The 27,160-nt window shown below is 46.5% G+C and overlaps 2 protein-coding genes across 4 annotated transcripts in view; both read right to left on the reverse strand.

The window, feature by feature from the left end:
* KLHL3 (kelch like family member 3) overlaps nucleotides 1-11,613 on the reverse strand; it is a 45,993-nt gene extending 34,380 nt beyond the window's left edge. For 2 of the 3 annotated variants that reach the window (XM_084215672.1, XM_084215670.1), the window contains exons 1-3: nucleotides 11,485-11,613; nucleotides 3,911-4,027; nucleotides 855-961 (exon numbers count right to left, since the gene is read on the reverse strand). In XM_084215672.1, the coding sequence (XP_084071798.1) occupies nucleotides 855-961; nucleotides 3,911-4,027; nucleotides 11,485-11,498 (238 nt within the window). In that variant the 5' untranslated portion in view covers nucleotides 11,499-11,613. The remainder of the gene's footprint in view (nucleotides 1-854; nucleotides 962-3,910; nucleotides 4,028-11,484) is intronic. The other variant, XM_084215671.1, reaches the window with a different exon arrangement.
* A 12,537-nt stretch (nucleotides 11,614-24,150) lies between these two features.
* Nucleotides 24,151-25,368, reverse strand: HNRNPA0 (heterogeneous nuclear ribonucleoprotein A0). The gene has a single exon (XM_084216017.1). It carries the CDS (start codon nucleotides 25,220-25,222, stop codon nucleotides 24,293-24,295), a length of 930 nt encoding a protein of 309 aa, XP_084072143.1. The 5' UTR covers nucleotides 25,223-25,368; the 3' UTR covers nucleotides 24,151-24,292.
* Between the last annotated feature and the right edge of the window lie 1,792 nt (nucleotides 25,369-27,160).

Below are 27,160 nucleotides of genomic sequence, written 5' to 3' on the forward strand. Positions count from 1 at the left end.
GAAATAGGGAAAAAACCCCTGAACCTCATTTATGTTGGCGCTCAGGGGCAGTAAAAACCATTCCCTGGGGTGTACAATCATTTTCTTTGTATTTGTCATTTCCTATCCTGAAAATGAGGGCAAAGAAGGGGAAGGAAGATCAGGAGTTCCTGACCACACTAATTTTACTAGAATGACTTAAATAAGCTGTTCACTCTCCTCCTTCAGGATTGACCTAGCTTTCTTTGGGCTTTTTTGCTGACCCATCTGGGCACAGTCTTTGAAGGGCACCTGCTCCGAGGATCAGGTGATCAGAGAAGGAATTTTGTCGTCTTCTTCCTTTCTGTCATTACCAAAACACACTGGACTGCAGCAACTCACCCTGTTAAAAAGCTGGGCTGCTAAAACACACTTGGATCAAGAGAACAACAGTGTTATTTCAGGCAGCAGAAAAAAGTGCCATGGGAGATTAAACATCTGTGACTGCCAAATCAGTATCGGCAGGACTGAGCCTTGAAACTGCAACTCCTGTGCCAGCAACTTCTTTGATGTGCACCATGAACATTTAGGGCACTGAACACGTGCTCCACGGTAATGCTTTCATGATCCAAGGTCTTGTTAGGGGAAAAAAAGCTAACCCATAAAGCAGTGAGCCAAACTCCCCAGTAACTTCACAGCACCCCACATGCTATCTACTCACCCCACAGGAATTAGTCCAGGGTGACCAGCATCACCCATCAAGTACAGCAAACACAGAGCCATCTGTGCCCCTTCTCTCCCCAGGAAACCCTCTGCAGCCTGTGCTGCAGCTCCTGACAGAGACACAGCCCAGTGGCCTGATCAGCCCAAGCACTGGCTGGGGTCACAAGCAGTACCTGTAAACATGGCACAGAAATAAGGGCTGCAGGCTGCCAGCACCACCCGGTGAGCTTCCATCTCCACGGTCTCGGCCACAATCACCACATCGCACAGGAGCCGCTTGCTGGGGAAACACAGAGAAGACAAAGATCATTTCAGAACTCCCTGTCAGGCTAAAAGCTACATCACTACAGCCTAAAAAAGTGGAAGACCCACCATTACAGACACAGAACCTGACCTTCTGCCAACTCCCAGGGGAAGGTCCTCTAATCTATCACTGTTTGCCTACAAAGCAAAGCCTTAATCCTCCTGAGGCTGCAGCCCTGCCTGTGCTTCTGCTTTCCCCAGGGAAAAAAAAACTGGAAGCCAAATGAGGCATACATGCTGCCCAAAGAACAAAGGACAAGCAGATCCTTCACCTCCCAAACAAGCAGGGCTTGGAGGAGGCACAGAAGAGCTTAAAGATTTGGGCACTACCTGGGACCAGGCTCCAGTAGATCTGTAGGACAAGAAATAGCCATGCAAGGGAGCACCAGCATCATTTTTGTCTTTCCGCAGGGAAAAGGTGGAATGGAAAATGAAGTGATTTCTGAACTCCCTTCCATGCTTGTCACAAAGGAAAGTGGCCACCAAAATACGTCCTGGCACTGGTAGGTGCAGAGGCTGCCTCAGCCATCTGCCAGAGCCGAGGTATCAATCACTGGAATTTATCCATGGGCCTGAGGACTTCATTTACCTCATGAATTAGTCTGGGATTAAGAGTCACTGGGATAAAGAATGGGGTTCCAGACAGAACCAAAAAAAAAACCCCTTGTAAGCTCCCCCACTGACTCATTGTAGAGCTTTGGAAAAGTCACTTCATTAAGGAGTGACCTTTTCTACCCGCCCCACGTCTGTCCTTTGAGGATTCATTAGTTAATGTTTGCACAGAGCTTCGCAGATGCCGACAGCAAGGAGTGCTCAGCCTCCCAATAAGTTGGTTTAAGATGCTTAAGCATACAAATGCAAACTAAGGGTGTTCTTTTCAAATGTCAAGCCCAAAAAAAGGATCAGTCCTGTAAATCTAGATGTTGCCTTCTCTTTGGAAATACTTATCTCCACACTGAACTTTGTCTTTAGGAAACTGCGTTATCAAATAAACATACACAGAGCTTCCAATGGATCAGCTATGTCTCTTCTTCTCAATATACTGAAATATGTGAAAAAACAGCTGTGAAATAGAGGGTTATAGTTGGAATACAGAAGAAAGTAGGAACTGGCAGTCTGTACCCTACATTCATTCCAGTTTGGAAGAGGGAAGGGCAATGAGGGGACCTCTTTAAGAGCCTCTTAATGGAAGCTTCCTCATTTCTTTTATCTTATGTAAAAGGTGCTCTGGTCAATTCCATTTTGGGCTATAGTAATCTAAATTACCACTCATAAAATTAATTTCATCTACATTTACCAACTAAAAGCCTAAGGGACGTGGTTTAGTGGTGGCCTTGGCAGTACTGGGTTAAGGGTTGGACTCAATGATCTCAGAGGTCTTTCCCAACCTAAACAATTCCATGATTCTATATAGTATATAGGCTGAAGGCTTAGCATGACTTTTCTACGCCTTCTGAATGAGATTTCTGGATGCATGTGAAGGGAGAAACTATTATTCAAGGCATCTATTAACACTGATTGCTGACAGCTTAACAGATCCCAAGCTCAGTGCACATTCAAGAAACGTGAAAACTGTATATGCCACAACAGCAACAGGAGCCAACAAAAAAAACCAGTACCCAGAAGATGAAAACATCCTACAAGTGCTTAATGGCAGCTTTCATTCTTCTACATTTTATCTGTTCAGTATTGGCCAAGATACCTAACCACAGGCACTAAGAAACACTGTCTGTCTCCAGTTATTCCCACTCTGCTTCAATTAACAAAGGAATAATAGCAGCACAATAGATTTCTGAATCTAGCTGCACCAAACTTTAGCTTCAGATCCTTTGCTTTCAGTACAAAGAAAGGACCAGAAGGATGCCAGTTAAAAGTAAAAAAAAAAAAAATTACAACATACCCTGCTTCATATAATAGTTACAATATTTCCATTTTGTTCCTATGCAACAGAGAATCGCTGTCAGATATCTGGGGAAGGAAACATTTCCAATCCTTCTCCAAACTAGAGAAGTGTGTATTAGGAAACTACTTAATCCATGGAGAGTTAGCTATTCCAGCATCTTCTGATTACTTGGAGTGTGCAGAAGAGCAAAGGGCGTTACCTGCTTCCATCACATCCCCTCAACAGCTAGGGAGCACAAACATTCGTGTGTGTGACACACATACTTTCCTTAAGAATTCTTTTTAAAACTAGAAGGGTGAAAAGTCTAATGAATTAGTCAGAGAAATTCTCACTGAACTTCTGTCTGGTTAGTGGGATAACAGCCACCAAGAAACAATTCAGGCTGAACCACTGCCACCACATTGCTGATGTGATGACAGCAGTTTTCAAGCCTGTGTTCACAGATATTTTTTTCAGCCTCTGTTCTCCCTGTACCCACACAGCTGTGTAAAGACCAAGGTGTTCTCTTTTAACTAATATGAGGATTTTTCAATTTGCAAGAAGAGAGCTGACATTCTTCCTGAGTACTTGCTTTTTTTTTTTGCCCCTTATTTTGGAGTGCTGAGACCAGACTGAGTGATGCTGCTAGTTAAAGAGACTAAGAACAGTACATTAATAATCTTTGGTCTGTAATTATGTGTAGGTGTCTCAATGTCTGTAATGTTCTATTATTGGGTTTCAGACCCTTATCTCAGTTAAGAACTTAGTTTACAGCTGAATTTGCTGTAAGTAATGGAAAAGACTAAATGAATTATCATCAATAAATGAAGGCCATGGCTCAGATAATGTTTTTGGGAAGACAGAGGTCTGAGACTGGGCAGAGCAGCCCACCACAAAAGGACTATATTTTAGCTTCCAATTTGTGAATAATCCTCTACATGCAACCATTAGCTGTAATAAAACTGGCACAGACTATTTTCTACATCTCTCAATCAGCACAATTCTGCTAAACCAGAGAGGATGCCCAGTAAGTCAAAAGTGTACCTCCGTAATTCATTCATGACCTTGAAAGCCTTTCTCATGTGAGAGGGATTGACTGTCACTGTCCTCTGGTCCTTTTCATCTTCAGCTGCCTCAGAGGAACGGGAACTCTGCTTAATGCTAAAAACAGGGACAAAAAAAGGAGCAGAAAGTTTGATTCAATGGCACTTTAAAAAAACAAGCATCCTAAAACTGCAGCACAGGGTATTAAGCATGGAGTTACTCACAAGTCATCAGTCAGTTTAGGTTCTCCACATGAAGCGCATCAAAAAAATGCAGCTACTTCTGCATGGATGTTGAAAGCCAACTCAGCCCACATTTCAGCCAGCAGGGAAGAAAAGAAAGAAGTGCCAAACACCTGAGGACAAAGCCCAGTCTTACAGGCTTCAGGCCAGGAAAGCAGTATAAGTTGAAATTCAAGCCAGAACATAATTGCCTCACTGAATAGAAATGGACTTCAACACTGGGAACTACAGGAGTACCGTGGATTTTTTTAACATTCATACCGAGAAAAAGAAGTTTAGCCTTCAGTGTCCCATCTGAAAAAGGCAAGCACACAATGCATGACTTGTATCTTCTTTAGAGGCAAGTAGAAAAGGGCTATTAAATCTTCCTGCACAGCTTTCAAAGCTTTACTGAAGCTGCTTTCCATTTTAGAAATAGTCTATTTATTGCCACTGAAACATATGGAATGAATTATTAAACCTTCCTAGCAGAACCACCAGCTCCATAGGTAATGTCAAAGCAGAGGCACTCAGCTATGTGCTGTGTTTAACCAGGCCAACAGGTGCCTAAGGCACACACGTGTCCTCATTGCTTTGTTGGGAGCATTGGCTCTTTACACACAACTGACAGAGGGTCAATATCTCCCCCTCCCTGGTCTGAGCCTGTGAAATCACTTGGAGCTAAAGGCTCCCACCTGAGAGAGGAGCGGTGCTTTGAGGCAGGTCCCTGTTCTGCTCAGCCCATGGATCACCCCTCAAACCCTGGCAGGCAAAGGCAAACAGGACAAGCCAAGGAGGGTTGTCCTTGTCTAAAGCCAGCTCCAAGAGAATGGCAGATCTCAGGAGGCAAGCCCCACGTGCCTGACTGGGGGCAGAGCTTTTCCTTCCGAGGGACAGTCTCCTTCACCTGTGTCCCCTCCTCCCTACCACCTTTCTTAGTTGGGCTGGCATAATAAAAAAGGTTGAACTGGGCTAAACCAGCAGTCTGGACAACCCAGCATCCTGGCTCTCTGGTGACCAGAAGGTGATGTCTGAAGAAGGGCACAGAGCAGGGAAGTGTGGAAGGATCCTTCCCAGAACACCCTGTCAGCTCCTCTCAAGGTGTGTATGCATGCACATATATCTCTACACACAGCTGACTTTCCCCTGAAAAACACATCATTCACTATTTACAACCCCTGGCAGTGTGAGGCCCTGGCTAACATTACACCCTGCCTGCTCCAGACCAGTGGCTGTCACCACCACCGTGTCCCCTGACAGCACACAAAGCTCTCTGCCCCTGCAGCCCTTGGTGGGCTGCACTCTCCTTCCTGGAGAAGCAAGAGGCTGAGCAGCAGCCAAGCTGCACACAGCTCAAATCCAGCCTGCATACTGAGCAGCCTCCAGCTTTGTGCCTGAGACAAAGGTTAATGCCAAAAACCAGCCACGTCCAAGTCTTTCTGAGCGAGTGAAATATTTTCAGCCATAAGTGAAGCCACAAGGCTGAGCAGAACATCACTCAGCACATGTCCCAGTGGGGGAGACAACTTCCCAGACTCTGTTACAGTCATCATGCAATTAGCTTAGCATGGCTGCATTAAAAGAAGAAAAATCAGCAAGGAGAATAGCTCGTGTTAAATGTTCATTATTCAAGGGACTGGTACCAGGCAACGACACAAACAGCTTTTCTATCCCTGGGGAACACTGAACTCATTCTGTGCCACACAAACTGCCAGAGGTGCTCATGGCCATGGAGCTGAGCTGGCACTTGGCTCTTCCCCAGCTCTGCACACTCTGCACACCAGTGAAGAAGCCTCCTTGCTGCAGGGACACAGCCAAATCCAGCTATGCCTCAGTGCTGTGTCTGTCAAAAGCCCTCAGTGAGACTTTAGGCCAGGTGCCCTTTCATCACCCCTTGATTTTTAAACAGCTAAACCTGCCCATGTGGCACCATTGAGGCAAGAAGGGGAAAAAAGGCTCTGGAAGTGCCAGTGACTTCATGGAGCTTTCAGGCTCCAAAGCTGGAACACGTACAGGAAGTAAGCAGAGTAAACAAAAAAGGGGAAAAAAAAATTAAAAAGAAAGTGAAACCAAAAGGGAGCATCAGGGAGTGCCACTCCCATTGCTCCCGGGGCAGGACAGCTGGATCACCACAGGACACTGCCCTGGGCAGCCTCACAGACACCTCAGGGACCCAAAACCAAGCCATGCACACAGAAATCATGGGAGCTCTTTAATAAGAACAAGCCCACTGCTGAGATTTGTTTATTAGCTCTCCAGTGCCAGAGACCAAAGATGTTCAAACTTTTCTTCTAGCAAAAGATACAGTTCAAAGAACACAGCAAGTTTCACTGAACACCAAAGTAAATGTCAGGTCAAATGTCAAGTTTTCATAAAGCCTCAACTGTACCAACATTTGTCTGTGTATTTTAAAAGCAAAAAAACTGGCTTCAGGATTTTGGAAGAAGATCAATCAGCTCTTCCTAAAAAGCAGGAAAGATAAGTTTTTAAAAAACATCCTTAGAAACACCCTCAGCTTAATTAAAAGGGGCAGATTTCAGAATTTGCCAAAGGCTTACCATGAGAAAATACTGCAGATTGTCTGGTTAAAAACTTATTTCAAAAAAGATCAAGATATGCTATTTAAAGTTTTTTCCAAGTGACTCATCTCAAAAAAACAAATTTGAAGAATTAATGGCTTAGAGCCTTTAACTCATCTCTAAGACTGATTCAGCTACCATAGAATTGCGTTCCAGTAACAGACAGAGGATGATTTTATCTGGGAGAGATGTTTTACACTTTCATGCACATACTCTCAGAGATCACTGACACATTTCCAACATAAAAATGCAAGAACCTGAATGATCCAAGCAAATGCACCCTGACAGAAAGAAAAAGCTGCCCCTGAGAAGACCAAACCATTACATTTCACAGCCTTTTCTGAGATTTGTCCCCTGCCAAGGCTAAGAATTATTACATTTATTACACTGCTGTTATTTTAATGAATTAAAGCAAAGGAGAACAGGGTCCTCTGATCAAAGACACCAGCCAAGACCAATTGGAGATGCTAGAGCCCCTGCACCTCATGACCACAGGGACACTGTCCCCACGTTTGCCAAGCTGATGTCCTACTACAGCAGCAGGACTCGTGAGCAGCTGCCAGGAGCAATTTGTTCTATTCCTGGGCTATCCGAGGCCGTGCACTCAGTGAATGGACAAATGATTTAATTTCCCTGGGCCAGATGAACATCCTCTTTACAGGCACAGCAGGATGCTCCTAAAATGAGCAGAGAGGCTCTTAGTTTCAGACAGTGCCAAGCCTGCTGCCCCCTCCTGCGTGGCCTTTCGGTGATGTGTCCGAGCAGAACAAATGAACCCCTATTTGAGAGTCCCCAATTAAGCCAGTGAAGCTAATCACCACCCTGTTGACACCGTGTTCCTCCTCTGCAGGACCCCCTAGCAGAGCTGGGCTCAGGTTGCCAGGGCTCACAGCTCAGCTCCTGCCCAAGTGTGGCCACCACCCAGCTGACAGAAAGGTGTTTTAAAAACCCACACCCCACCGTTCCGCTGCCCACATGTACCAACTGGAAAGTTGGGTTGCCTTAGTTACCAGCAATTATTACAGATGTCTTTGTAGATTATGTGGAAGAATAAAAGCCTTCCTTAGAGATAAACTGTCCCCTGGCAAGATTATTGCTGTGCAGAGAGCTGGTAAACCCCAGGAACAAAAATCCCAGCTCTGCCAAATCCAATTCTAACACTGGCTTTGCGGGAGCCAGGAGCTCACCCTGAAGGAAGGGCAGATCCCAAATGCAGCCTCCTTCAGAGCACAGAGGGGCAAGGTTCTGTTTCTGGGAGAACAGCCTCCAGGCTCAGCTCCTAACCCAACATGAACACCACAGAGCCCCCCTCACTGGGGATGGCTCACCAGACACGTCCAGCCCAGCCTCATCCCACTGTGCATCCCTGGGGGATCTCTGGGAGCTGCTCTCCTCTCCTGCCTCAGCACCACAGGCTGAGCTCTGCTCTCCTGGTTGCTCCCCAACACTGCAGAGCTTCAGCTCCACAACCAAAGCCAGGCTCAGGGTCCTGCACGGGCAATCCAGCACCTCTGTAGCAGCTTCACACCCCTGGACTGCCTTAAAAGTGCCTGCTACCCATGAATTTCCAAAGCCTGCGGAGCTTCCTTGGGGGATATGTAAGAATCATCACCAGAATATGTTAATCTACAGTTTCTGAGAGGTTTGACATCACTCTGGTCTAAAAATGTGACAGATGCCCAATAGCAGTTAGTAGTCTTCAAAACCTTAATACCTGTACAAAAATCAACAGAGACCAAAAGTAGTCTTAGTTTTCGTCTAAGCACAATGAAAAATCATTTTACTTTAACTCTTAATTCTCTGTTTAGAATCAAGACCCCAAATCACAGGACAAATACATCATGCCCAGTAGTTTTATTCCTCTAGTCAGGCAGACACAGTGAGGAAAACGTGTCAGTGTAATGGCATGGTTATAAAAATCTCAGTTTCTGAATTTGTCTTTAGGTACAAAGACATTTAAAAAATTGTGACTGAAGGGATCCACATACTGAACTGGGTTTTGAGAGGATTTCAGAGAAATGCATTATCATTAAAACATATGGGAGGCAGCATAATGGAAAGGATTATTTTTCTTTTAATAGCAATATTATTTTCCTATTTTGTTGATTTTTTTTCAGTGCCTAGATCAACATGGAGACATTAGCTTAGGAAAACACACAGTTGGGATACTAAAAGGATATTCATATCTAAGGAGAACTCAGGAGCAAAGAAGACTTTGGGAACTAGTGAGAAGAAAAGTCTTTGCTGACCCTAATGGAAACAACACAAAAGAACTCAAACATGACAATACCATTTGCTTTCAAACACAAATATTGTATTTCTCAAACAGATACCACAGACTACCTTCACTTAAATATAAAACCACAGGTGTTTTAATATTTTCACAAAAAAAAAAAAAATAACATTCCAGAGGGTTTTTTCCTATTCAAACTCAAAAACATCTTGCAAATTCAGAACCAGAGTATCATGCCTAACTGTAAGCCTTATACAATTTCTCCATAAAGTAGAAGTACCATCATTTTACTATCAGCACAGTAAAAGAAAAGCAGGATTCTGAAATATTTTATTGCCACATGTGAATGTTTCAGGTTAAATCTCCCTTGCCCTCAGGTGCTTCTGCTCATGTGCAATGACATGGGCACATGATACCACTGAATGTCCTGGCTCTGCAAGTTAACAGGATATTTGAGTCTGGGCAGGCTCAGGACCAGAGTCAGAGGTGAAGTGAGCACCAACAGCACGGATCCTCGCTGACCACGAAAATGGAAAATGCAATAATATTTAAAACCAGGAGGAACTCTGCCATAATGAAAGCCACCAAGTGTAACATTGGAGGAGCAATCTGCCCAACACAGAGCTGAGTTGAGATGGGGGGCAAAAGCACAGCACCAAGCACAGGCTGAACCCACCAAGCTCATTTCTGAGCACCTCCTCCCGGGACTTGCTGTGAGCAGCCAAAGCAGCCCCACACACCGTGCCCTTTTGAACCAGAAAGCAGGTGAATATTTCCAGCTTTTCCTGCCAAGAGTCAAACCCCACACCATTACTGCCCACAACCAGCTCAGGACCGCCTTCCTCTTCCCAAAAACTAGAAATGAAAGCAGCAATTTGGGTAATCATTGCTCACTTCCAGAGGCAGAGAACATGCTGATGGGGATAGTCCTTCATGCCCTAAAAACAGATGGTCTGGAAAAAATGGGATAAGGTAAAAGAGTCTAGGTATTTTCCCAGTGGCTTTTTCACCACTGTATCCCCAGAAAAAGGCCTCCAGTCAAAATGAGACCATTGCTGGTAGCCATCAAAAAAAAAAAGTAACAAACAACTGTGCCAAGGATGAGCCCAGCCTGGGGTATCAAAACAGCTCTGTTCCATTTCCTCAAACACAGGCTCATTTATACAAATAAAGAAAAAAAAAAAAAAAGAAAAAAAAACAACAAGAAAAGGAAATCCTCTTCCATGAGCTGGCATCTAGTGTGACAAACTAAGATTTCAAGGCACTTGAAATTAATTAATGTTTGGATTAATATTCAGAGGTGACTGTTCACACCATTATGGGAAGCAGAAGCCCTACAATGAGAAACGTGGCAGGATGAAAGGTTTTGCACATTAAATACACAAACAATTGCAACCCTTGAGTCACAGAAGGGTAGAAAGCTGCCCTTTGGAGCTTGGAAAACAACTCCTACAGGCTGCTGTGAATGTTTTCCCTCAACAGAAGGAAAATGTCCAGAATTTGGGGGTTGACTCCAGCTTAATTTTCTAATGTATCATATTTAAACAAAACTCCTGTCAAGCCCTGACATTTAGTCCTACCAGCAGGTCAAGCCCCCTCTCTGTTCCCCCACTCCCTGCAAGGTCACCAGCACAAAAGGAAGCACTCAGCATATCCTGTTCTTAAAAAAATATTGTAAAAAAACCCAGACCAGTTTAATGTTTCGTTTGAAGAAGCACAAGTAGCTTCTGGTGTGCAAAAGGCACCTGACAGAGGGGAGTAATGAGGGCAGAGCCAAAACACTGAACATCCCCGGCATCCACGAGGTCCCTGCACAGAATAATATCTTTTTTGGGTTCCATGGACATTAGGTCGACTCTGTAAACCCTTCTTTACGCAGGTTTTGGAGCAAAATAGCTGCCTGGCAGGAAATAAAGTCTATTCGGCCCGGCTACCGTGCGAGGGAGGTGCGGGATCCCCTGCACTGCCCGAGCACCGCACAGCGCCCGGCTCCCACAGACGCCGGCAGGAAAACCGACCCAAAGCATCCACGGGCGTTGGGGATTTTCACTCGTGACTCAGAAAAGCAGCGAATATCAGCGACTCTGTCTTGAGCGGAATGCCGAAGTCGGCTGCCTGAGGTTCCAGGCGCAGGCAGGGCACGCACCAGCCCAGCACGTTGTGCCGGCGGGGCAGCTACCTACCCCCCTGTCCTGCATCCCACCTCCCTGTCCTGCATCCCACCCCCCTGCCCGGCACCCCAGCCCCCTGCCCCGCACCTCCATTTTAGCGAACACCCCCCGACCTGCCTCCCTCACGTCCTTAATTACATCCCAAGCACATCCCGCGGAAGCCCCTCCGCTGCCTCGGAGGTGCGGGGCGAAGCCGCCTGTCACCATGACATTGCAACATCCCCGCGCTCGGCAGGCGCCCGCGGCGGGGGCACTCATTCCTGCCGGGGTCCCCGCAGCCGCGCCCCGCATTCCTGCGCACAGCCCCGCAGCCCGGGGAAGGGCATCCCCATCCGGGCGGACACAAAGGCTGCCTGCCGGCGGTACCCACCTCTCCTCCTCCATTGTGCGGGGCGGCGGCGGGGCCGGCTCAGCGCCCCGGGCCCGGCATGGCTGCGAGCGGCCGCCCCCGCCGCGGGCCGCTTCCTGCGGGAGCGGAGCGCTGCGTGCCGGGCGCGCCCCGCCGCACCGACTGCCGCCGCTCTGCCGCCGCTCTGCCGCCGCGCAGCCCCCTCCCCTCCCCTCCCCGGCGGGGCTTGCGAGCGTCTCCGGGCAACGGCAGCACCGCCCCGCACCGCCCCGAGAGCGCCCTCCGCACCCCGGGCCCGCCCGGCGCCGCCGGCACGGCCCCGCTGCCGCGGCGGAATCGGCCGGGGGCAGCCCCGGGCCGGCCCGGGCCGAGCGGGACCCGCGGGGCAGCTCCCGGGGCCCGCATCCCGCCGCTGCCCGGGACTTGTCCTCCGCGCGGCCCAAAACTGCTGCGATCCCTGCGATCTACGGACTGGACAGGAGTTTAAGTGGCTGAACATCCCCAGCGGTGATGGTGAGGAAGGAGGGAGCCCCAGCCCTCCGAAGTCTCCCCACTCCCACCACAGAAAGCAGGATCTTGCCTCCAGTTCCCCAATTTATCAAAACCTTCCTGTCCTTTATACAACCTATCAGGCCAAATACACCCTGCACAGGCAATATGGGTCCTTCTCAACTGCAGGTGCTATTTGGCCTAAAGCGCTGAACTAAATTACATTTGTCATTTTTATTCCAATTGATACAAATGCACAGAGTTCTACATAAATCTTTTTCCCCCTTCATTTTATTAAAATAATTTTTCAGTTGTATTCTGCACCAGTGAGGCCTTCGAGGTTAATTGTATTAAAGACAAGAAACATTTGCCTTCTTCATTACTCATCCACTCACAAAATGTTCTTGTGCTAAAGAGATAAATAGAAGTATCAAGAGATTTCTCTTTGAAGATGCCATTTCATCTCTTTTGTAAATAAAATTACCTCGCTCTTGTATGTTTCTCCTCAAGCCATGTCCTCAGCCCAAGTTTCATACACCTTTTTAGAACCTATCAGCAATGATGAACAGATGCTATCATGCCTTCCACAGGAGGTTTTCAAAAGTTTGTTGAGAATTGTAACTACTCATCACCCTAATTCTTCAGGTAAGAAAACTTAACACACCTGAAACTTAAAGGACTTTATCAAAGACACGTGGGGATTGAGAGTCCTGCTATTTAAACACCATTTGGCAGCCTACCCATAAACAGAAGAAATGCAGATAAAGCCATGAAGTCAAACCTCACACATAATTCAGGTAAAATTCCTTCATTTTCCCTAGAGAATCCTGTTAAACTATCAGTTTAACACATCCAGATCCTTGAGTACTTTCCCCATGTCCAGTCTTACACTGTTGATGCCCAACATGCAAAACTGCAAGACACAAGCTCAAACCAGAGAAAAAGGAACGATATAAAAATAGTAGAATTTACCTTGGAAATGAAAATGAGGGCTAGAACTTGTTTCCTCTGAGTAAATCCCTCAGTAATCATAAAAAGTCCAGATACAAGAGCAAGTCCTGAAACTGTTGCAAAGTGCCTGTGTATTTTTATTAACACAAAGTTTTTCAATAACAAAATATTAGGCTTTCATCTTAAAAATTTACATCTCACTCTAGTCAACCTGGGAGCAAAGCACCTGAATTGCACCAAACCAGCAATACCTTCTTACATGCTTTGCCCCACGGGCTTGTGTAGCACTGGATTCTACAGATCCTGAAAGGTACAGTGACAGACAAGCTAAACAGTGAATAGTTCTTGCTGGAGTGGAACAAAAGCATGTTCCAGTAACCAGAGATTATCTTTACAGCAGCCTTGCAAAATAATCATGTGGGTAACAACCCCAAGGCAAAAGCTTCTTGTTTGTTTTTAAGTGCAAAGACTGGTATCGTGAAAAAGCATTCAGCTAAAGGGAATTAGTGACACCTGACGGGTGGAATTTTTCCAGCCTCTTTCAAAAATTTCTAGTCTCAAGTAGTCGAAAATTACTCCTACATCTAATCTACCTTCAATCACTGACAACCATATAACCAATTCTCAGAGTAGAAAGGTCCCCAAAACACAAGTTCCAGCCAGTCCTTCAGCCCATCAAAACCTTTCCAGGGTCCTATGACAATCTTCAGATCTGCAGTGAAAGACCAAACCCCCAATTCCAAGGAGCCACAGGGAGACAGGAGAGAAAAGCACTGCCAGTGTCTCCACAGCAGCAAGGAATTTCTTCAATAAAAGTGGCACAAAGGGAGGGAATAAAAACAGTCCCTACCAATCTGATCCAAGGCTCTCCTGGCCCAAAATCCAGCAGCTGGTTTAATGCTGAGGTTACAAGGAAAGGACACCAAGTGCTTACAAGAATTTAATTCTGTGAAGAGCCCCAATACAATCAGACAGCACCTTGCCAATCTCCACAGCCTCTGCAGAAGCCTGAAAGGTCACTTCACCTCCCAAGAGCCCAGCAGAAAGCAAATGGCATCAAATTGGGAAAAATCCTTCCCAGCTCTGCAAGGCAAACTGCAAGAGTTGTGAATCACTGGATCATCCAGCCAGAACACAGTGCAAACAATTCAGGAACACTTCACTCCCCTGTACATACCTGTTTCCAGGTATATACCAATGTTCAGGCTCCAGAGACCCATATCATAAGCAATTTCCTATCTTTAGCAGCTCTCTTGCTTAGTTGCATAATCTCTTCCTTGAAATTATTAATCAACTTCCTTCAAAAATCTTCCTTTAGAAAAGGTTTCAGCATTGAAGAGCTGGGAAAGGTGTAAATAAAATACTGCATTTACAGAAGCTTCTCAAGCTGCATCTCCACAGCCTAAATTATTTTTCATTCTAGGTTGTTTGTTTTTTTTTGAGGTACAGATATTTAGATAAAAATATATGTTGATAGATATAAACATATTTCTATTTATTAATGCATATATTAAGTATATATGTTTATCTTTGAGTGACCAAACTGATCTCACCCTGAAGCCTGTCCTGCTTTGAGGGTTCTTTGAACCAGATCATCTCCAGGAGTCCCTTCTAAATAAACTTCTTTTGTCATCCTAACTAAGTAGACACTCATTTAGATAGATCTGTATTTAGACCATATGTTTTCTTGGAAAAGCTTCTCTAAGGATATTAATGTAAGAAAAGCAATATATAGGGTATCTGCTGGAATAGCTGCCTTGCTAGCTCCCAGGCTAAGTGCAGTCACTTGGAGGTGGTACTCAGGTACTGGCTCCCAAGGGACCAGGAGATGGAGGTGCCTCAGCAGAGGAGTCCTGAGGGTATCTGCTGCCCTGCTGCTGCAAATCAGCAGCAGCTACAATTTACCTACTGCAGCAGCTCACAGGAATCCAAGCTCTCACAAGGCCCACAAGGATGCTCTGGGAGACCTCCTAGGGGAGGACCCTCCCAGGGCTGGAGCCAGGGATGCTCTGGCAGTGAGAGACTCCCACAGGAGCGCTGTGTCCTGAAGCCTGTGATTGGCAGAGCAGGGGCTGGAGCAGCCAGGCCAGCGCTCCCAGGGATGAGCATTCTGGTGGATGCCAGCATTCCCTGGGATGAGCATTCCGGTGGATGCCAGCACTCCCTGGGATGAGCATTCCGGTGGATGCCAGCACTCCCAGGGATGAGCATTCCGGTGGATGCCAGCACTCCCAGGGATGAGCATTCCGGTGGATGCTGCAGGAGCACCAGCCTCTCCAGCAGTGTTCCAGGCTGTTGCCCTCTGCTGGCACACATCCCACTCCCGAGCTCCTGCTCCTGCAGGCCAGCACAATCCGGCTTCAGAACATTGTTTTCCTTTAATCTTTTGTGCAAGTCACAATTCCTACAAACAGTGGGTTTATTGCAACAATTTCATAATAACATTACCACCTTTAGGGCAACGACCCCTGACCATCTTCACCCTCTTCTGTGATTTCTGGGGCATGAGCCTTTCCACTGCTCACTGACCCAGCAGTTACCCACCAGCTGAAAATATTCTTCCTGCTGCCCTCCTGACTCTTTCCTGGAGCATCAGTCACGGATGTCACCCGCAGCCACCTGTGTCAGAGGCACACACTTCCTGCCCTGCAGTCATATTGCATATTTCTCATAAATTTGCAGGAAGATTTTCAGATTGATTTTATTGTTTAGAATTTAGTACTCAAAATTAAAAGAAAATCAGGAAGAAGACTGTAAAAACAACTCCTGTGGGCACTGGAACAAAGGCAAAGGCCAGTATTTGGTTGCCTAAATGCTACCAAGTCTCTCTGCCTCCTTAGAGTCTGCACCTACTGAATGTACAATTCTTGCTACAGGCTCAGAAAAAGACTGAACTTGGGAAAAACTTTAGGCTATGAACCAAAAAGTGGGATTTTTTTTACCAACATTTTTCTAATAAGATATAATTTTAATGTGATTCTTAACCCTTAATGCTTCCTTATTACCTTCTGTAATAAGGGGAAATTATCTCTATGCTTCATAAAGATGTATGGCTTAATTAATATTTGCATACTATAACCTAGAATAGCATAAACAAAGCTATTCCCATTCAGGATCTCAACACCATAACCCAAGTCTCTTGTTGCTGTTATTCCCTGCACACTCATTTGTCTTGCTCTCTTCCTGGAATCTTTTTAAACTTTTCATTTCTTGCTCTTTGCAAAAGCCAAGAAACACAGCCCACCGCCCTCATATTGTAACATAACGTGCTGCAACATCAACACAAATGAGTGAAACCCACAGATGCCTTACACAAAAATTTAGACAGGATTGTTTCTGCAGGCACATTATTTTACCAGAGCAGAAAACCCTGTCTCAGGCAGCATATCTTTCTCACAAGTAACAGACTAACCTTCATTATCTTGCCTGGTATTTTCTGGACAAACCTCTTTTTCTGTTCAATATTCCATAGCTTATTCAGAGTGGGAACGGTATGTCAGGGGCTCAGCTCAGGTTTCTGTTCACTTACTCGACTTTTGTGGTGTGCTTTTCAGAGCTCAGCTTTCCCATCCTCTCATTCACACAGAAGTGCACCCTGTGAAAGAAAAAAAAAACACACTTTAAAAAGGCATTAGAGAGTGTGTGGCATCAGCTCATTGCAACACTTTTGGCACAGAGCAGCTCCAGCAATAAAACAAGCCCAGCTCTTCCTTCTGAAGGTGATATTTCCCAACTCCCTCTCATCTGATCCCCAATATATCACAAACAAGAGCTCTCCATTGCCACCACCCACACCAAAAGCCATTGTAACATTTCCAAAACACATTGGTGCTGATTCACCACCAAGCTCACGCCTCAAAGATTTAAAAGTAAAATTGATACCACACAGAGGAAGTTGAGGTTTTAACTGGTGCTGGGTGAGTAAAAGAAAATTCTCATAACATCTAAATGATGTAATTTGAGAAAAAATTTGCCTGCATTTAAGACTGCTGAAAGTGATGGACAGATGGGCCTAGAGGGAAAAGGCACAGTGACTGCAAGGGTTGGAGCTCCTTGTGCTGCTGGGGATTTCTCTTTTTCAGGAGGACACTCCTCCATGAAAGTAACAGCAGAAAGGTGGCTGATGGCAAGAGGCATAAGCAATGACAACTCCAAACATCCAGCAGTGATCTTGGGGAAGAAGTCCTGACCTTGCAATCAGGACTCAAAGGAGCCCTTTCCAATAAACAGAGCATCATTATTACAGCAGTGGTGGAAAGAAAACAAACAAGTCCAAATGAAATCTCACAGAGAAGGACTTTGGCCAAATCTGTGACCCAGTAAACTTAAAAGATTTCTAAAACATGAAAAGGTACTAAATAAGCCCAAGGAGAGAATTGGGGATTTAGCATCAGGAATCTTTCACAGCGCTGTGACCCAGCCCAGGCAGAGCCAGTGAGCCTGAAACCAGAGGACAGCCCTTCTGAGGAGGGAGGGGATCTGGAGGATGAAATTGGAGCAAAGTATTTCAAAACACAGCTGATAGTACTGTGCTTGTATACAATAACAAGGTAAGCACAGCCTCCCCCCAGGGCCATGCCCTGCCTATGCTGCAATTTGCTCATCAGGGTGTGTGGCTGGGAGAGGGATGCTTCCCACTGGAGCTGGGTTAGTGTGCAGGGCAGAAAACAAGATTATTGATCCACAGAGAGAAAGTAAAAAGCACATGAACTTCCAGTCCCAAACTAGTTGTGCATTTTGCCTAGCATTGCTCTAAGCCACACCTGTGCTGCAAACAGGTTCAGCATTCCTGAATTTTCTCCTTCCCAGGCAGTGCCTGCAGTGACCACAATCATGCTTCCTTCCCCCCAGAGTTCGGTAGAAAGCTAATTTTCTTACAAAAGAGGGAAAGTCCATTGTAAAGCTACAGAAAGCAACAAAAATTACAGAAATGACAGAAGAGACTGACATGGTACTCATCTTTTATATTGACTAGATTACAGACTGACAGTGTGTTTTCAGATGTGTGGCTTTGCATGTCTTTAAATTCAAAGAGCATTCCCAGGAGAACAGGGCTTCTCTGAGACAAACCAGTCGGCAATTCCATGGTACAAAGTAGCATTTGAACAAATTATGTATTTTCAGATTCATCAGCTCATTTTGCTTCTCAGGAATTTTTCTGCAATGTAAATCAGTGATTGGTACTTTGATGGTGGTGAGCAAATGTGCATCTTGACATATTTCCAGCCAGAAATGTAATTCCCTTCTAAATTGGCATAGATTCCTCACGGCATTACTCATGAAAAGAGGTATTTATAGTAGTTTGATGAATATAATATGCACCAAAATTGCACACAGCTCAACATAGCCCAATTTCATTTTTTTTAAAAAAGAAGAACTATTCTTTCAAATCTGTGCATTTTCCATCTGCGAAAGCATTTGGGAATGAAACCCTAAGCATCATGCTAAGAGGGTTAATATCCAGCTGTCTCAGACAGATGGCATTATTAGTCTGCCTGGGCTTGACATCTAGTTTTCCAAGTTAAGGAGCTTTGGTTCCTTGGATGGCTGACAATCTGAGAATAGCCCTGCTCTAAGCGTGACGTTTACTGTAACAACAACAAGCAACATTGCAGCTTTGCCTCAAAGACTTTTAGCAAAAAGAAGTTACACCAAGATTAACCACACTCAGAATGTACTTTAAAAAATGCTGTTGCAGCTTTAGGTTAGGACTCCTACTGGCAAAAGCTGAACCACAGAGAACTGTACTTGAATTTTGGTTTTTAAGCTGGCTGGTTTTTTTCCTTTGCTACAGCCTAGACCTGAACTGTACCATCTTTTTAACTGTTCAGTCTACTCAGCAGGTAATACAGGAAACAGAAAAATCTGAAGAATGTCTCTCTTCTGCAGTGAACTACAGCTTTACAGCTGTTGTTCTTTCAGGGTTCCAATAGCCATTTCCCCAGAGAGATGTTTTTAAGGGGAATATAGAGTTTATAGGATTAAAACACTCTGAGAGCAATATGAACAAGAGGTATCAAATTCAAAAGTGACTATTTCTATATATAATAGAAACTGGTGAGAGTTCTGAGAGCAGAGAAGGTAAAAAGACTAGGATTTGTCAAAATGAACAGCAACAAGAAAAGTACCCAACTCCATCAGCCCTTACAAGTCCTAGTATACAGGTAAATAATACAAAATTCCCAGGAAAACATATATAGGAGGAAGACTTTCATCTTGTAATGAGAAATACACATCTGACACTCATCAATAGTACTGCTTACATTACAGCACAAATAAATACTCATTAAAGGTAAGTGGAAGTAGAGGTAACATCTGTGCATGTGTATAAATGCACATTCCAGAAATAACAGAGCAGTAATGCTTCAACAGGAGACCAAAAAAATGCCCATCAACAAAAGCAAATAGTGCTTGTTCAGGCTAGCTCAAAACTCCTTGTGGTGTGCTTGCATTGTGAAATACATTTTCAAGTGAAGCAGGGATACAACTGTTTTATTCATGAAAAAATACAAAAATAACAACCAGAAAACTCATATTTAAGGGACACATACACCAGATCATAGAATCAGTTATGCAAATCATGTTAAATACCCATTGTTTTGTAAAGTATGTCTCTGGCTAGTGTGAAGGACTGAAAATTGGGTGTTACACTTTTAATCACCTAATATCAATCCAAGGTATTACCCATACAGAGTTTGAAAAACCACTGAAAATGCCTTTTTCCAAATAGCTCAGAAAGTAAAAGTCTGTAACAATGTACACCACATAAATGTGGTATAAACTACTGATTACATGATAAACACTAATCCATAGTAGCTACAACAGGTCAAACAATCCTAATTAAAGGTTTGGATAAGCTGCCTTCTATCAGAAACCCAGCCCTCTCACAGACTGTAGGAGCAAAACCCCATTCTCACAAAACACACCGTGTTTTGTTCAGTGTGCAGATCAGAGGGGTGTCCCTCAGGCTATTTTTTAGGGATTAATTAACAATATAACGATTTAAGCCAATTTTTTTCATTTTAGAATAAACATTCTGAGGTATGCAGAGAAAGGAAGTTGCCTTCTTTTCACACTCAAATGGGAGGTCGAGGTCCTCAGCGCCACTCAGAGCCTTTTTGGCAGCAGTGGCAATGCCATGTTGGGATGGCAGTATCAGCAGACAGTGCAGGGTAATAAACCACTTTTCTGACCTACATCAATCAATTAGACCTTCCAATGCCAAATGAAAGCAAAATTTGCTTTACAGGGATCTCAGCTGAGGGTGGGGGGAGGAGGACACCATAAAGCTTTTGAGAACTTTACATTTTTAGCCATTTTAAGTATTTCTGCTTCACAGGTGGTTAAGCCCACATGTGCAAAGTATCTGGTAGAGTTCAGGCACACCTCCTGTCAGTGCCCACCTCCCCACAGGGCTGAGCTCCTGGGAGCAGCACGGGACTGCCAGAGCCAGTACTGGAGCCTGGACTGCAGCTATTGCAACATTCAACACAAAAGCTTGCCCAGTTCTGGAGGGTAAGGATTGTTACACTACAGGAGCCTGCAGGACATGACACAGTTTTATTTTGCAAGTGTGTCACACCATCAGTGACCCACAGAGATTTACTGCCATGGAAGCTGTCTGAGCTGTTAGCACTGCTCTAAATCACCTTTCCAGCACCTGATGTTAAAACAAACACGTGGGAGGTACTTCCACAGACTTGTGCAAGTATCACTGCACTCCATGCACAGGTGTTTAGCATGTTTCTTTTTAATGCAGGAGTAGTCAATATTATGAAAGTTTAAGTTAGGCCAGTTTTATTAGCCAAATAAAATTTACAAGTCAAGAACAAATTATACTTTAGAGTAGACATGAACACCCATTACTATTAAAAAACTGTATGTACATCACAACACACTGAGTTCAGTGACACTGTAGCCTGAAAAGTTTGGTTTTGGGAATTCCATTTTGGTCATGCAGATTACAAAAGTAAAAGAACATCTGTGTTTTAAGAAAATTACCATGCTTTTACTTTATTAAATGATGAAAGCAAACTAATTGCTCTTATTTTCTATTTCTCACAGGTGACATCAACACAACTGAGCATTTGGTCCTGAACAGAAGGCCATTAACTTATCAAGATAATTTCAGTCATAGGAACTTCAGAACTCAACTACAAACTAAGAAACGGCAAAGTTACTTTATTTCTATCTTTGTGATCTTCCGAAAGCAACTGTGAAGTCACAAACTTATTTACATGCCAGCCACACACCTTATTTCAGCTCAGTTCTTCCTAGCACCTCTATGCAGACAAATCCACCCAGGGCTCAGAAAAGCATTAAATACCTTTAAACACATGAGCAAAGCTTTATCAACAAATCTCTTATAACTAGGAACTGTACTAGAAACCAAGAGTCTTGAAGTCACAGCGTCTTTAATGCCCCCCAATACAGATCTGCACTTTTCTGTGCTCCAGGTACACCCTGGCATTGCTGCCCCTTCCCTGACCTGCGCTCACAGGATCCTCTCCAGTGTCACCTGCAGGGTCACAGGTTCTCACTCCCAAGACACCAGGGGTGAGCAGGTGCCACCTACTCAAGCCACCAGAGAACACGGCTAAAACAGGTGACAATCTTCTGACTCACTAATCCACGTGTGATTTTTGGGATCAGCTCTTTGTCCTAGCAGACTTTAGTCCTACAAGGGCTATTGCACACAGGTAACAACACATTTCAGCACAGCACTTCCCAAATCCTCAGATTTCACAAAGTCTTTTTTTTTAAACCTACTTGTTCCTAGTATCAGCATATTCTGTTACAGCACATAACATGAAAATACCATAAAGCAATAGCTGGGGCACAAACCTTTAGCTTCCTAAATCAAATGACAAGACACATCACAAAAGTGAATTTAACCATTTCCCTGCAAGCCAGGCTGTTCCTTCATAAGGTTAAGGCAACATCACTGCAAAGACTAAATCATACCCCCAAACTAACACACAACCTGGAACTCTGCTGCTCATTTCAGCTAAGAACAGGAAAACTGTGCTTCAAATGAAGTTCACGGATGACTGTCCAACATGGTTGTAAAGTGCAAAGGTACAGAAAAAGCCTTCAATGATATAAAACCACCTGAAGCTGTGCACAGACAAGAGCTGGCACTTGCAGTGTTTTACAAACTCAGACTCTGAAACTTGACTTACAACAATATATAAGAGATGCTGGTGCACAACAGTGACTAACAGGCTTTTGAGACAAAAAATTACAGTATAATTGCAAACAGCAAATTATTTAGAACCTATTCATAAAAGCTCAGCTAAGCCAAAGAGAGACAGTCTCCATAAGAGCCATAAACAACCACGATCAGGAGGAAACTCAGCTCTCAGTTGAAATCCTAATGATACCAAGAGGTTGTCCTGTTGAAGCTCACAAAAGCAATTAAGGTGATGCAGTTTCACTTCTAATAACAACAAAGCTCATTTCAATTTAAACCATCATCAAGTTAGATTGGTAACAAATAGTAACAATACCTGGGGATTTCATTCAAAATTCTTCAGCCCAGAAGCACCGTGCCCTACACATTTAACTTTGCACTGGAATCAGTGGGAATTATATGCCTAGTATCTTGCATATCTGGAGGAAGGCAAAAAGCAGCTTTTATGATGCAGTCCCATGAAACATCAGCATTCTAAGAGCTTAGAAACCTGAAGTCAAAATAACTTTGTACTTTTTAAATGCATGCCCCACATCATATATACTCTCACTCAAGCATATAAGGAATTCAAATCTTTTATTTGATATCCATAAACCCATAAACGTTGCTATTCTATATTTCTATGCAGGAAGGCAGTTTTCCCCTAAAACATTATGCTTTTTAATAAACAACAAACTTTAATTCTATTGCGTGAAAGGGCTACAAATATACATTTTTTAATCAAGCAGACTACACAGATATCTTTGCTTTACATCTGGCACCTCTGTTACTGGTACACTTGCTGGCTCACTTCTCGGAGCTCTTTGCCCAGTTTAGATCACCACTTTCTGAAATATGGGCAATTGCAATTATTATTTGTTCAATTACGTGCTGAGGCAGGTATTGCAAATCCGTTCCTTTCCCCCTCCCACCCAACCAGCAGTCAGGGACCCCATATTTATTCACATGCAGATGTCACTGCATTCTACACCAGTCATCTAGTGGCATAAAATAACTTTCCACAGTCTGGTACAATCGTCAGCAAGACAGTTTTACTCCTGCTTTAAGGAAGCCCCAGCACGGGGCTGCCATGCTGACAGCAGATGGAGCTGCGAGGGTTCTCAGGGAACTTGCAGGAAGGACAATAGTTCCGAGTGAAATCTCTTAACCCGGGGCTAGGAAAACAAGTATGCCTTTAATAGAAGGGATAAATGTCGACCCTTTCCTGGAAGGAATCACACACAGACAAACCAAGGACTTGAAAAGTAAGCAATAAGAAATTCTGAACATTTTATATGAATGAAGCACATGCTTAACACAAACTATTTCTTCAAAACTACACAGTACATACGTTGATGGAAAAGTCCTATAGAAAAAGTTGACCAACCATGTCAGCACGTCAAACTGCCTAGTACAAGATGGTGGATGCACACAAACTGCTAAAGTGAGAACGAGCATTTAAAAAACAGACCACATCCACGGATTAGTACTTCGAAAATTTCTCTGTCAAGTGTTTGAAAGCCACTAGCAAAAAAGTCAGTTAGGACCTTTACTGGCAACAAAATATTTACTACTCTAAGTACACAGAGATTTTAAAGCAGAGGAACACTTGCTTCAAACCTAGAAAAGCTTTAAAACCGTACGGAATTGATCCTAGGAAAAAAAATTAGACGTGTAAAGGTCAATGAACACAATGATTTATTTAAAAAATAAAAAACGTAAAAACCATTTTTTCTTCCTTTACAGAAATGTTAAAAGTCAGTCATGGGATCCGAGTAGCTTTTGTAGAAAAAAACGTAGTATCCAGGCATCGAGTCCTTACAACAAAGGAACTTCCCCCCAACCCTCCCCAGTTTTTACTCCAGATCAGCAAGACACTTCCCACCCCGCACCCCCCAAAAAACAAATTAAAACAAGACATTTTTCGTTGCTAGTATAAAAACGACCAAGGTCCAAGTAATAATAAAAAAATAGAGTCCATCAATGACTGTAACACAAAATATGTGTATGTGGGGCCCAGTCCATCTTCGGAGAGAAAGAAGTGGCACAGGCAGCAGAGGCGACCCTCAGGGGGCATTTAGGAGCCGCTCCCACAGCAGGGAGGCATTTAAAAGGAGCTGCCCTTCGGCGAACGAGGGGAGAAACCATTTGGAAGCTGCCCCGTACCGAAGGCAGGGCTCTCCACGCCCCCCCATCAATGGGTATGGGCGCTCCAGCTCAGAAAGAGCCGCCCCCGTAGCCTCCCCCACCATAGCCTCCTCTGTACGGTCCACTGTTACTGCGGCCCCCCCAGTTGCCGCCCCCTCCTCCACCTCCTCCGCCGCTCTTCATGGGGCCGTAGGAGGACTGGTGCTGGCTGTAGCTGCCGAACCCGCCGTACCCGTTGCCGTAGTCTCCGCCTCCTCCTCCGCCGCCTCCGTAGGAACCGCTGCCATAGGAGCCGTACCCGCCGCCTCCTCCCCCGCCGTAGCCGCCGTAGCTGTTGTAGCCGCCGCCTCCTTTGGAAAGCCCGTTGTGATCCCGGTTGCCGGAGCCGCCGCCACCCCGACCCCTTCCTCCTCTGCCTCCCCGGGAGGGCCTGGAAGAGCCGCCGCCTCCCCCGCCCGCCTGGATGTCCTCCTTGGGCACGGCCTTCTTGACCTCCACTCGGTGGCCCTGGATCGGGTGGAACTTGACCACGGCCGCCTTATCGGCGGCGTCGTGGTTCTGGAAGTAGACGAAACCGAAGCCGCGCTTTTTCCCGCTCTGTTTGTCGGCGATGATCTCGGCCTTCTCCACGGGGCCGAACTGGCTGAAGTGCTGCACCAGGTCCCCTTCGCCCACGTCCCCTTTGAGGCCGCCCACGAAGAGCTTCTTCACCTTGGCGTGAGCGCCGGGCTTGGCCGAGTCCTCCCGGGACACGGCCCGCTTCAGCTCCACCGCGTTCCCGTCCACCGCGTGGGGGGACGCGGCCATGGCGGCGTCCGCCTCCTCCACCGCCGAGTAGGTGACGAAGCCGAAGCATCGGGAGCGCTTGGTCTGCGGGTTCAGCACGACCACGCAGTCGGTGAGGGTGCCGTAGGCCGCGAAGTGCTCCCGCAGCCCGGCCTCCGTGGTCTGCACGTTCAGCCCGCCGATGAACAGCTTGCACAACTGCGAGTTCTCCATGCTGCCTCCGGGGCCGCGCCTGGGCCTGGCGCCGAGACTCCTCCTCCTGTTCGGGGGCAGCTCCGGAGGTTTCTTCCCCTCCTGCTCCGTCTTGCCGCTTCTTTTCCCTGCGAGCAACGCGACCTCACGGCTGCGGCGGCCGCCGGCGGTAGCTGCCTCGGCGCGGCCCGGCGCCTCCGCTCCGCCTCACCTGACCGGCAGCACAGTCGGGGCGGCCCCGGTGCCGCCGCTCCCCCGGAAAGGCGGGCGGGGGTGGGCGCGAACACAGGCGCGCACAAAATGGCGGCAGCAGCTTCTCGGGAGCGCGGCCGGCGACTGGTGCCCACACAAAGGGGCCGCCGGGAGCCCCGCCCCCCGGGCCGTCCTCCCCCGTCGTCGCAGCCAATGAGAGAGATGCTCCGTCGCCTCCCGCCACTCACCTTTAAGGAGCGTGGATTAAGCCGCGATGGACGTGTGCGACAACCAATGAAAGGGCGCGACCTCCGCAAAAGAACCGGTGTTCGTCGACGACAGCTGCGGCGGGCAGCCAATAGAAACGCGGGACGCATTCAGCGCGCGCCGGGCGGAGGGGCGGGCCATGTGCGTCATTGCGCCGGGCCCGCGGCCGGCAGCCAATGGGACGCCGCCTCCGGCCCGGCGCGCGCTCCCTCCCCGTTGAGCCCGCCCCGCGGGGGGCGGGGCGGCGCGCGGGGGGCGGGGCGCGCGGGAGCGTTTGAACCGCGGGGACCGTTGGGCGCCCCCCGCGCGCGCCCCCAATGGCGGCGGCCGCCAGGGGCTCGGGGCCTCCCCTCAGAGCGCGGCAGGAGCCCCAGAGCGCTGCTGGCCCGAGCTCCCCGCTCCAGCACACAGCACGGGGACAGGGCCGCGCACGGACAGTGCTGGGATGTCCCCAGGGAAACGCACTCCACATCCCGTCTGTCCCAGGACTCGGCACTGCGCTGTAAAGAAGTGCTTCCTCACGTTCGTGTAAAACTCTCTGTACATCCCTGCCTCGTGGTCCCGCGGCTGGCACCGTGGAGCGGAGCCCGGCCGGACTCTCGGCACGGACACGGACACTGCCGGCACCCGCGGGGCATGGCCCCGGCCCCGCCGGGCTCCGCCTCCGCCCCTGCCCAGCCTCACCCTGCCCGCGCCTTCCCCAGCCCCCGGACCGCCCTCCCCGGGCTTCAACCCTCCGCTCCGCCCTGCTTCTGTGCTCTTCCCTCGTGTGTGTCCCCCTTCCCCTCGGCAGCCTGCTCCCAACGGGGTCAGGATGACAGGAACAGCCTCGGGGTATGCCAGAGAAGGTTTAGGTTGGATATCAGGCAGAATTCTTCACGGAAAACACTGTCCAGCCCGGTCACGGCTGCCCAGGGCAGCGGTGGAGTCGCGTCTCTGGAGGGATGTAAAGGACAGTGCGGATGTAGCGCTTGGGGTCACGGTGCAGTGCTGGCTTTGGCAGTGCTGAAGGAATTCGATGTTCTTGAAGGGCTTTTCCGACTTAAACCTTTCTGTGATTCCTTCTCACTCACTATGCCCGCTACCGTTTCCTGCCCTGCTTTCCCTTTCTCTTTCCCCACCCTATCACAGCCTACTCACCCTTAAATCACTCCTTAGCTCTGAAAAGGAGGCATTTTCTCAGAGAAATGATTAGACCTGTTCAAGAGTGTGCAAGCCCTGTGGAATGACAAATAGTGAGATAATTTTCCTTTTATTTCCTCTTACTTTTATGTACATTAAACATTGCTGTCATGAAGACTGCAGCATTACTTTCAAGTTAAATAAATTTTTCATTAGAAATTTTCTTTTTCGGTCTTGCAGCCACTAGGGTTTATGTTAAAAATTAAGCAGGAGCTAAGAATGGCTGCTGTTTTGCATTAGACACTGTCAGGATGTAGTTCCAAGTTTCCTGAACTGATCCTGCCTTTTCCCGTGTGCCAGCCTTGATGCTTCTGCAAA

Source organism: Fringilla coelebs (assembly GCF_963513975.1).
Source record: "Fringilla coelebs genome assembly, chromosome: 15".
NCBI lineage: Eukaryota > Metazoa > Chordata > Aves > Passeriformes > Fringillidae > Fringilla > Fringilla coelebs.